This window comes from Lycium barbarum, chromosome 1 (assembly GCF_019175385.1).
Source record: "Lycium barbarum isolate Lr01 chromosome 1, ASM1917538v2, whole genome shotgun sequence".
NCBI lineage: Eukaryota > Viridiplantae > Streptophyta > Magnoliopsida > Solanales > Solanaceae > Lycium > Lycium barbarum.
Window position 1 is genome coordinate 14,630,602 of NC_083337.1, and position 12,256 is coordinate 14,642,857.

The following is a 12,256-nucleotide window of genomic DNA, read 5'->3' on the forward strand; positions in this document are numbered from 1 at the left end:
AGAAATATCCATGTGTTGGGTTTAATGCTTCATTTTCACGGTAAGCACATTAGAAACATCAAAAGATTTATTTGTATAATTGTATCTTATTGGGTTTTCTTCTATAAAATTATATTTTCTGGTGATATAGTAATAATTTAATTACCAAAAAAGGTCATCATAGCTATGGAGAACATGAAGCTAATGGTGAAGGAGAAGAATATGAGGATATCAGTGGAGGAGTTACGAGACCCACATGGAGTTGTTTTTGGAAATGTAAAAAGTCAATTGCATATGTAAAGTAATTTGAGTAAAAAAGAGAGAGCATAATTTGAGTTATTCAATCGCTCAGCTGTGCGTGCAAAACATGCATTTGCCATGTAATGCCTATGAGATACACTTTTGCCAAGTTTAAGGGTCTATTTGGACACTGACAAAGTTTGAATGTGTATCTTACAAAATGTGCTAAGTTTAAGGGTGTATCTAAGTATTAAGCCTATATTAATTGAATAACAATTTAAAATATTTAAAAGGCATATGAAAAAATTGTAGTAAAAGAAAGCTCATTTAACTTTCAAAATCCGAACACTAACACATAAATTGTAATGAGAGATAACATAACTTTAAACATCATTATTGGGAGTAACTTTTATTTCTTAAAATTTTCATCTTTGTCTAATACATCACATTAATGTGAAACGGAGGAAATGCATAAGTTAGCTAAAGTTGGTACTCTTATTCTCCTATATAACAACGCAAACCCAAACCAAAAAAGTCACAAGATTAAAGTATAGCACACACATATTACACCATTTTTCTGATCTTCCATTCTGCTAGCTCTTTACTTTCCCTCGTCCTTCACTTTGAGTACATCAACTTGAAGTTGAAGAAAAAAATGGAGGCATCACCCATGCCAAGATTAAGAAACAAATCACTAGGACCATCAAGTCTAAAACCAATAGTAACAAAGGGGAAATCTATTGAAGAATACGATATGGTTACCGTGGCAGAAGAGCCGTTGAGTCCAACGGCTCGTCTTTTCCACGATTCGAGGTTTGATGTCCATGCTGTTGCTGTTATGGCTTGCAAAACTAGGATTGAGCCACAACCTGTGAAGGAGAAATTGGTGCATACTTTGCTGAAGCATCCTCGTTTCACTAGCTTGATGGTAATTATGTGCATTAATTTGGTGCAACATTTGATGTCATGTTCTTTTTGCATGTTTTGTTTATAGTACGTCCAAAAGACTCTCAACCGATAAACACTGACGGGGGAGCTAGAGCTTCGGTTACAGGTTCAGCTGAACCATGTAGCTTTAGTCCAAATCCTGTAAATATCGAGCAACTTGAAAGGATTAGAATCACAAACTCATAAACTTTGAATTCTGGCTCTGTCTCTAGACACTTGTAGGGTTAAGCACTTTGCGAGCATGTCCAGAGGTGGATCTAAGAATTCATTACACTTTTGAACTTGAGAGTTAAAAATTTAGAAATAATTGAAATTTTAGTGACTTTCACGCAGATATTTAGATCCGTGTCGAAAACACTGGTGCAGTTGAATCCACTATTTGACATTTGTTCCTACTTAGATTTTACCTTGCTATGTCCTGCTTAAGTTTTTGTATTTATTTATTTTCTTTTTCCAATTTTGCAGCGTTCTTTTTTTCCCCAGTATAAATAAGGAAATGAACTATGCATCAAGAAATAGAGAAAATTTCAGATGTCAAGAACTCATGTTCAAACAAAAAACAGAAGAATTAACTCCAAATCCATTAAAGCAAGTATGTTGTAGTAAGATCAACGCCTGCATACCGTTATGTTAGGTCCAAAGTGCAGAAATTTTAATTTGGGAGAAAAAAAAAATAGTATCAAGTACAACAGTACTGCTTGTGATGGCCTGGGAAGCATATATTCTTTGTCTTTTCCATCGCAAAGAGCTGTTGCTTTCATTATGTGAAGTTCATCATCTTTTCTATGGATTGTTTAAACAAATTTGAAATAGTAACAAAATATCTTATCATTGTCTACTTCTAGTAAAACAAAGAGAAAAATGGTTTTAATTTTACTTGATCCTGCCCTACCGGCAAGGGTGGAGCTAAGTAGCCTACAGGGGCTAGGCGAAGAATTATACTGTATATACTACAAGGTTAAAATTATTTTTTATGTGTATATAGGAGATGTTGAACTTCTTCATATATTTGAACCCCTTAGATGAAATTTCTGGCTTAGTCACTCCTACTGATCCCACTATATTTTTAAGAGATTAAGTTTTATTTCACAACAGAAAAATGGATAATTTGTGGATGTTGAAAGTTGTAATTCCCGGAGGTTTTAGCTTCTGCTAGTTGCTAAAAGAGCCTAAAACCTCCGCAAATTGTAACTTTTAACCTCCACAAATTACCCATTTTTTTGGTAGTGTTTACATCTAAGAGTTTCATTATCCTGTGCCAATTATTATGAAGATTTCACTGTTCCATTGCCATCTCTATGAACATTGTTAATCCTCCTTATTAGGTTTATTAGATGCTAATATATCTCTATTTATTTTGTTAATAATACTCTTTCAGTCTCAATTTATGTAGCACTTTTAGTTTTCTGAAACTATGTAAAGTTTGACCAACATTTCAAAATGTCTTTTTTCATCATATAAGAGTCCTCATAGTACTCTTCATATTAGTTTTTAAATGTAAATTTAATTTAAAATATTGAGTTAATCTAATACAATTTAATTAGCTTGAAAGATTAAAAATCTCAACGAGGACGGCGCGAGGAGCAAATCCTACCTTACTAATCCTAATAAGGGCTTAACCTTCCCTAGAGTTAGGTTTAAAGTCAAGGTATAGTAAAGAGAAAGAGAGTTAAGATGTGGTTAAAAACTGCAAAATATTTTAGAATATTTCAGTTCATATACTTTAATTTAACGAAAATTGTGTGTTACTCCAATCATTTTAAAATAATTTTTATTTTTATTTTTATGGAATTGATATTGAATCATGATGGGAAAAATTAGCCGGGGGGGGGGGGGGGTTGGGGGGTGGGGTTGGTACCTTTAGACCCATAAAAAAAGCCCATGCCAAGAACAAGAGAAGATATGATACCCTAGGATGTGCCTAGTAATAAGCATCTTTAAGGGTGCACGCGATGTATGTTTCAACAAACCTTAACGTGTAGAAATGGATGACTTCAATTTCCAATTTACTCTGAGGGGGTTTAAAAACACTTCTCTTCAAAAATCAACAAACCTTAACGTGTAGAAATGGATGACTTCAATTTCCAATTTACTCTGAGGGGGTTTAAAAACACTTCTCTTCAAAAATAGTATTTCATCTGTCCAAATTTATATTACACATTTTTCTTTTTACTTTGTTTCAAAAAGAATATCACATTACTATATTTAGAAACAATTTAACTTTATGAGATGATTTACAATCACACAAATATCTAATGCTTGTTTTGTACCACAAATTTCAAAAGTCTTTCTTTCCTTATTAAACTTCGTGTCAAGTCAAATGGTGCCACTAAATTAGAACGCAGAGAGTATTAATTAAGTGTTTATTTTACTAAATATCTTTATTAATGATAGTTTAAAATCTTTATCAGTTAGTTTGGGAAATTGTTGAAAAGGATAAATTGAAACATTGTTTAAATGAAATAATAAATAGACAAATTTATTTTAGTATACTAGACAAACAAAAAGTAAAGAAAGGAATATACATAAGCCGCGTAAAAGAAGTCTTATTATTAGGAGCCTATTTGGATGACCTTACAACTTATGACTTATAATCCAAAAGTCATAAGTTAGAAATCATAACTTATAACTTTTGACTTATTTTTGCCAGTTTAACTTAAAAACAAGTGTTTAAAAGTACTTTTTTTATCTTATCCAAGCACTATAAAGTGTTTAAAATTATTTTGGCTTAAAAGCACCCAAACTAACCAATCCCAACAGGCTCTAGGTCTCATAGAAAATAACTACCGGATATATGTCCATAATAAGTGGGACTTGTAACTTGGAAAATAGCATAGTAAGTTCAAATAGACCGATAATGTGAAAGTTCTTTACATTATTCCCTCCAGTTCGTATATTATGACGTTTTCGGCTTGAGCTCCTTAATAATCTCTCCCTCCTAAAAAGTAAGAGGTGTTGTGAACTAGAAGTTCCCACATCGCTCGCACACGGGATTGTGTGCGTGCTTATAAGCAGGGCCTGAAGCCTTTACTTGTAGACGCGTTTTAAAGCCGTGAGGTGCGCCAAAGCGGACAATATCTACAAGCTGTTTATAACACGTTATCAGCACGATGCTCGCGATGGGAGGGTGTGTTGTGAACTAGAAGTTCCCACATCGCTCGCACACGGGATTGTGTGCGTGCTTATAAGCAGGGCCTGAAGCCTTTACTTGTAGACGCGTTTTAAAGCCGTGAGGTGCGCCAAAGCGGACAATATCTACAAGCTGTTTATAACACGTTATCAGCACGATGCTCGCGATGAGGGGGTGTGTTGTGAACTTGAAGTTCCCACATTGCTCGCACACGGGATTGTGTGTGTGCTTATAAGCTGGGCCTGAAGCCTTTACTTGTATACGCGTTTGAAAACCGTGAGGAGCCAGAAGTCTCCAAAGCGGACAGTTTATACAAGTGAGCTAATGGTGCCTGGTGGCCCTCCTCCTTCGTATACGCGTTTTAAAGCCGTGAGGTGCGCCAAAGCGGACAATATGTACAAGCAGTTTATAACACGTTATCAGCACGATGCTCGCGATGGGAGGGTGTGTTGTGAACTTGAAGTTCCCACATCGCTCGCACACGGGATTGTGTGCGTGCTTATAAGCAGGGTGTATTTAATTTAATTTCTTGGTTATGTAAAAAGTTCATTTATTTAAATAAGGATAAATTTTAAAAAACAATTAATATTTTCTTAATTAAGTAAATATCCTTTATTTTGAACTAAATCAAAAAGCTAAAAATGTAATACTGTGCATAACTTAAGTCTTTGCTAGAATTACTGATATATGTTTACACCAAAAAGGAAAATTATTCCATCTTCCTAAATTTATTGGTCACTGTGCTGGTTGGGCCTGCTGGACTAAAGGGAACTGTATAGTGTATAGTTTGTAATCTTTCACAAGTAAGGCAATTGTTTTTTCATAAATAGAAATGTCTTTTTGTGTTTTCACTTACTAAATTAGGAATCCTGCATGTCATAAATGAACTCAGTTTTATTATTGTGCAAGCTGCGTAAACCTAAAAATAGTGACTGAAAGTCTCAAAACCTCATTAATGTCGAAAATAATAGAGGTACGGCCACTTGTTAATTCTTTTAGTAGTTTTTTCTAGTGTACAAAAGAATAAAAAACGGGACTAGATCACTCAACCCAATTACTTTTAAGGATAATTTCGGAAATCTCCCTCGAGGTTTGGCTCAGTTTCGCTGATCTACCCTGTGGTTTACGATATTACATTTATCTCCCTTATTTTGATTTTTTTGTAACAATTCTTAAACTCAATTATTATTAATGTAAAATAATCACAATCTGACTAATTTGCCCTCACTCTTTTGTTTAATTATTTATACAAACATATAGTTTTTGCTTTTTTGTCATTACATTAATAATTTATGCTTTAATCAAAAATAAAAAGAATCGTGTAGGTGTAAGCATGTTCCAAGAGTACAGTGTTGTCCTAAATTCCTCTTTGTCATTTTCGTCGTTGAACGGTGGCGGTAGGTGAGTGTGCAAATTCAGAAACAGTGGCATCGAAACTGTGACTATGGCTAATGTCTCTCAACGAAAACCCATTAGCCTTTTTGAGATTTTCTACATTAGTTGTATGTGTTTTCAGAAGTTTTATGCCGAAGATATACAATTATTAGCTTAACAAAGAAAGAAATAATATAAGATTGTTTTATTACTAAATTTCGAAGTATTTTCATGTTTCATAAACATCAATTGCAGCAGCTCGTGAAACTGTGGATGTATGAGATTGTAATGATTTGAGAGTTAAAATCTTAATTGTGGGTCTTTGATGTAGATGAACATATTTTAACGTCATGAGCAATCATGTTCATCCATCATTTTTTGTCTTATACAGTATTTGATATCATTTGGGAGAAACTGAATAAAATGTGTTTATGAAAATAATCAAATACGTAATAGCCTGTATTAATAAGGGCAAATTAGTCAGATTGTGATTATTTTACATTAATAATAATTGAGTTAAAGAATTGTTACAACAAAGTCAAAATAAGGGAGGTAAGTGTAATATCGTAAACCACAAGGGAGGTCAGTGAAACGGAGCCAAACCTCAAGGGAGGTCTCCGAAAATATACTTGCTTTTATGAGAAACTATTAAACAAGTTATTGGATCTAATAATCCACTAGGCATTTTTTTTTTTGTCCAATTCATGGTAAAAAAAGAGGGGGGGGGGGGGGGGGGGGGGTTCTTTCGATAAAAAATGGGATAAAATTGAGCAAACCATTTCAATCCAATGTAAAATCATAAAATGGTATCTTGGGGGCAGAGAGAGGGGGTGCAAGGTCGATGGAAAATTATATTATGTAAATAGTATATATTATATATATGTATATATTCGAATTCCCTAGACATAAGTTTTTTGGTATCTCCTTATTTGAGTTTTTGGCTCTTGTTACTGCCATCATCCTGACGTACTTACTAAAACAGAATATGAATATTCACTTTTTCTAGGTGTGACAAAATGTGTACTAACAAATTTGATGTATACACAGGTTGTGGATGAAGAGAATTTAGCAGACATGAAATGGGTCCAAACAAAGGTTGATTTGGACCAACATATTATAATCCCAGAAGTGGATGAAACTCAGCTTGAATCACCAGATAAGTTTGTAGAAGATTATATTTACAACCTTAGCAAAACAAGCCTTGACAAATGTAAGCCACTTTGGGACCTTCATATTATCAATGTCAAAACTCGTGATGCAGAGTCTAAGGTTGTGTTTAGGGTCCACCATTCGCTTGGCGATGGAACCTCCCTTATTTCTCTTCTACTCGCGTGCACTCGCCAAACTGCTGATGAGAGCAAGCTTCCTACTATTCCAACCAAGAAAAGGAGACCTACTCCTTCAGGTAATGGGCGGATTGGGTCAAAAAGAGATAAATGAATCATGACTTAACTTGCTTAATGTTTACTTGAAACAAAATAAGTTGGGTTGAATAATGGACCATAACTTAAGTTGCCCAACATGACACAACAAAATGGATTGGTTTGGCTCTAAACTTGATTCCTTTATGTTTGGATTTGGGTGGCATTTTGATCCGCTAAATTATAACCATAATGACCCATTTTTTACCCGGGAGTTTTAACTAACTAGCTACTCAAACAGAGTAAAATATTACCTACCTCTACCCGTTTACAAACTTTTGCCCATTAAAAAGTTAATAGCATAATTTTATACATTTGTATACCGTCGATGTATACAACTCACATGTAATTGAATACCATGGTGGTATAAAATAGTCAGGATAGTTGAACCACACTTCTGTATAATATAAAGATGTATAAATGTGAATTGTACAGCGCGATGGTAATAAACGTACATATATTGTGGGTATTTTTGTAATTTTTTGTTTAAATAGGTATAAATTGTAATATTTTTTTAAAATGGGTATTTCCGGGTAATTAATTTTGATTGCATGGGCACTTTTGTTCACTTTGGGTACAACCTAGTGGGTCAAGTACATGCTCATAATTATCCCTATTTAAATTCTAGCAAATTGACCATGTTACCAAAAAATGAATTGATTTCGCGACTTCAAATTTTTGTATTATATGTAAAAACTTAAATCACATACATCAACAGTGTAAAATATTTTTTACGCGATCCATTTACTAACTAAGCATACTCTTTGGCAGGTTATTCAACAAAGGAAGGGCCATTCATGTTCTTGGGAGCATTTTGGCTTTTCATCATAATGCTTTTCAATACTGCTGTGGATGTTTTCATGTTCATCATCACAACCATCTTCCTCAAGGATACAAAAACACCGATCAGCGCTGTGCCTGATTCTCAATCCAATGGAAGACGAATTGTTCACCGGATAATTAGTCTCGATGATTTGAAGTTTGTGAAAAATGCTATGGATGTTGTAAGTTATAATCTATCTACCTCTTCTTGGAAAAAATGAATGAAATTCATGTGTGTTGTGAAAGTTAACTGATATTGTTTCATGTATTTTCTCCACAGACTATAAATGATGTTGCCCTGGGATTGACACAAGCTGGTTTATCTAAATATCTCAATAGGAGATATGGTAAGTTATTTTATTCACAAACTTTTGGAATTGCATTAACTTCATAAATAATCAATAAAATTTTATTTATTGGCATAAAGTCGCTAATTAAACATATTTTTAATGAAAAAATCACTCGACTGTGCTTAAATATCACAATAATCACTAACCTATATTGTCTAACAAAAAAGGCAATCAACTTTGTCAAGTATAATTTTTTTTTTTTTTTTTTGAGAAAACAGAAAAGACATTTTATATGTTACTTAGGCAAAATTGGATGACTTTTTTGGTTTTCAAAAAGAATTATTTAGTCACTTTCTGTGATACTTAAGCAAAGTTTAGTAATTTTCTTGCTACACAAAATAGTTGAGTGACTATTTGTCATACTTAGACAAATTTGAATAACTGTTTATTAGACAAATAGTTCAGACTTGATACAATAAATAAAAGTAGTGACCATACGTGATACTACACCCTTAGAATTAAGTAGGATCTCCGATAATAGGGACAATTTCGCTATTCAAATTTGATGTGTTCAATCTTTGATGTATAAGAAATACCGAATTCAATTAAACCAGTTAATTATACATTGCATTCTGTCGCTGAATTACTGTATTATATTGTTCCAAATATTGTCAGCTGTTATTGGTGGGAAAGACAAGGGAGACACGGAGAGAAACAACAATCTTCCCATTGGCATTCGACTTCGGTCCTGCCTTGTTATTAACCTAAGACAATCTGCAGGAATTGAAGTAACTACTTTCATGCCTTTATTATTACTATCTTCATCTCAATTTATGTGGCATATTTCGAATTTTGAAAGTCAAAATAGTTTCTTTTTTATCACGACCTTTTAAGTATTTTGAATTGTTAGTTATTGTGACTTATAATACTCTTTAAATTGCTTCAAAATATGTAAATGTTATTTCAAAATTTAAAAATGATTTCATATTTGAATTCACGGTTAAAATTGAAAAGATTGACTCTCGAAATCCGTAACTTTCCACATAAATTGGGACAGACGAAGTATAGTTATAGGCTTGCTGGCCGAAATTAATTACGGGCACTAGCCAAAATTTTGTAAAACTATACACTGATGTATATGATATGTATATTGATGTATTTTATATGTATATCTTGTGTATACGATATCTATATATATGTATATTGTCTGTATATTATACAATTTGTATGTTATATGTATATAAATTGTATATTATATGTATATTTATACTTAATATACAAAACCTATACATTTTCAGGCTATTCATTTTTTGTGGTCCGAAGGTGTAATCATCCTATTACTATTATAACATTATATGACATGAATGAATGAAATTACAGGATCTAGCCGATATGATGGAGAATGGCATTAAAGGAAAGAGGGGTTGGGGAAATTGGTTTGGTTACGTGTTGTTACCATTCAAGATTGCATTGTGTGATGATCCTTTAAACTATGTCAAAGAAGCCAAGGCAACTGTCGATCGCAAGAAACGTTCCTTTGAAGCTTTGTTCACTTTAACCATGGCTGAATTAGTAATCAAGTTTTTTGGCATCAAGGTATATATATGCATATTCAAGTTAATTACATTTAATTTCCTTTGGCAATAAAACTCTAAACACCGTGGTTGCATTAGTATTTAAAATGCATGATTTGTTGAATACAAGGAATTTAAAATTTATGTTGTTCAAACTCTTCAAAAATACTGTTGTATCCGTAATGGATCCTTCAAAAGTACATTAATTTTGGAGAATCTGATACACACCTGATGAAATTTTTATAAAGTACAACCAACATAACTTAAAAGAGTTTAATTACTCTTCCCTTCTATGGTACATTGATAGTGAACTTTTTTATACTATTTAGATTCACTTAATAACTAGAGATGTTTTTATACTATTAATGTCTATAAGTTTAATTCTTTAATATATGAATTACGTTATATACACTGACAATACAAAATAAAGGTTATTTTTCTAGTTACCTTATAAGATTTTTTATGAGAAGTTATTTGTTGTTATAGGTCTTAATTAAACCTAATAACATAAAAGAATTATATATTTCCATTGTGCAAAACTCAAGAATGATTATTTATTGTTTTAAGTTGGCTTAACTTAATGATATAAAAAATTTATAATTCAATGTCACTGCATAAAATTCAAACTCTTTAAATAATATTTTGGGTGACCTCTACTCAAAAATTGATGAATCTAACTTTAATATTTTGGGTGACCTCTACTCAAAAATTGATGAATCTAACTTTAATATTTTGGGTGACCTCTACTCAAAAATTGATGAATCTAACTTATTGACTGATATAGGTAGCTACAGCTGTGACTCTCAAAGTATTTTCAAATTCAACAATATGCTTCACCAACTTGGTTGGACCACAAGAGGAAATTGGGTTTTGTGGTAAACCAATGACTTATTTTGCTCCAAGTGCTTATGGGCAGCCAAGTGTAAGTATTTATCCACTCTATTGTTGAGATATTTGCACTTTATAACCATTAATTTGGAGATTAGTACCTAATTAAACATCGTTATATATCTAAAATACTAGCAAGGCGTATCATAGCTAATTATAGGTAAAAATTCATCCGCATTTAATTGAATGCTATTATTTAGTCATAGTTAATTAAGTGATATATAATCCGCTTTAGTTTTTAACTGTTGAGATTAAATTGAATGATTTGATATAAACATATGCGTAAGTAAAATTTTATTCTAATCATAGTTCATATATACTATACAGTCAAAGTCCTACACTATGGAACTCACCTCTAGGCTCTAGTAAGCTTCCTTAATTATTTTGGTTCTACGAGACTAAAAGGGGACAGAGGAGTTTGATAAGTGGAAATATTGTTTACAAGATAAAATTTCTAATGAAATGGAAATAAGGATTGTTTTTCTCTTGGTCCTACCCAATCAATTGAAGCGCTTAATTTATGTGCGCTAATAGTGTAGTATTTGCGTTTATTTGTAATGTGTGAGCTACGGTTAGAACTAGACACATACTTCAATCCCTCCTTTTCTAGTTAATTGTAGTAGATTTAAAGAGTACATCTGATGTAGATAGCTGTAGAGTTTTGTTTAGCTATGGTTTTGTAAAGTTGTCACTTGGTGATTAATATAAAGTGTTAGTTACCCCAAAAAAAAAAAAAAAGTGTATAGGATTTTTACATCAAGTTAATGACCTCAACATGTAAGTCTGTGTTGTAAGCCTAAATATTTGCTATAACCGATTAAAATACAGTAATAGTCCCAAATATTTTGCATCATCAGTGTGATATTCATATTATCTGTGATATTCTATAAGTCAATATTCTGATTTCATAAATTTAATTTTTAGGCATGTATGATCAATTTCCAAAGCTATATCGATAAGATGATAATCGCGGTATCTGTTGATGAAACTGCTATTTCTGATCCACAACAACTGCTTGATGATTTCGAAGATTCTCTTAATCTCATAAAGGATGCTGTTGTAAAAAGAGGGCTCGGCAAGAATATGAAATGATCAAGAAATCCAACCAAGGAAGGTTGTTTAATTTAAGTAATTTTACTATGTTAAAGAACTTTTGAAATAATTCACCAGCTCTTGTGTGTTGCAGCAATTCTATTTGCTATTGCTTTCAATTTGATATCGAAGAACACAGTACTATTGTTTTCTGGGAAGCTACATTTAAGTTAATGTTATTCATATCAATGTGTTAAACATTTATGTGTAGAATCTCTATTATTTTGAATGTGCTTATGGTTAGATGCTTAGAGAAGTATCCATACTAATCCTAACCCACGGCGAACGTACTATAAATGGTGCCTAGCTTGTAGCCTCGGCTTAGAATTAGTGGTATTATGTTAAAATGTATATTATAGTAAAGTTTCTAACTATACTAGGTCATGACTCATGAGGTGATGTCCGTGCTCAGCGCATGCCCAACATGTGCTTATATTATTTTTCTAAGTAAGACTTGTTAGATGCTTTCTGTATGAAGTTTCAAACATTTCTTATTTA

General features: G+C 32.6%; 1 protein-coding gene across 1 annotated transcript; it reads left to right on the forward strand.

The window, feature by feature from the left end:
- Positions 1-709: 709 nt before the first annotated feature.
- On the forward strand, positions 710-11,998 carry LOC132632303 (wax ester synthase/diacylglycerol acyltransferase 11-like). The gene is made up of 8 exons (XM_060348187.1): positions 710-1,147; positions 6,719-7,076; positions 7,864-8,096; positions 8,195-8,261; positions 8,880-8,992; positions 9,585-9,800; positions 10,563-10,700; positions 11,591-11,998. The coding sequence occupies exons 1-8, from the start codon at positions 875-877 to the stop codon at positions 11,756-11,758; spliced, it is 1,566 nt and encodes a 521-aa protein (XP_060204170.1). The 5' UTR covers positions 710-874; the 3' UTR covers positions 11,759-11,998.
- The last annotated feature ends 258 nt before the right edge of the window (positions 11,999-12,256 follow it).

What these genes read in the sequence shown, in the direction of transcription:
- LOC132632303 (XM_060348187.1), top strand. Translation starts at nt 875, where the DNA reads ATGGAGGCATCACCCATGCCAAGATTAAGAAACAAATCACTAGGACCA. An exon ending in ATATCTCAATAGGAGATATG is followed by an intron (nt 8,262 to 8,879) that starts GTAAGTTATTTT and finishes AAATATTGTCAG; the next exon opens with CTGTTATTGGTGGGAAAGAC. An exon ending in TCAAGTTTTTTGGCATCAAG is followed by an intron (nt 9,801 to 10,562) that starts GTATATATATGC and finishes TGACTGATATAG; the next exon opens with GTAGCTACAGCTGTGACTCT.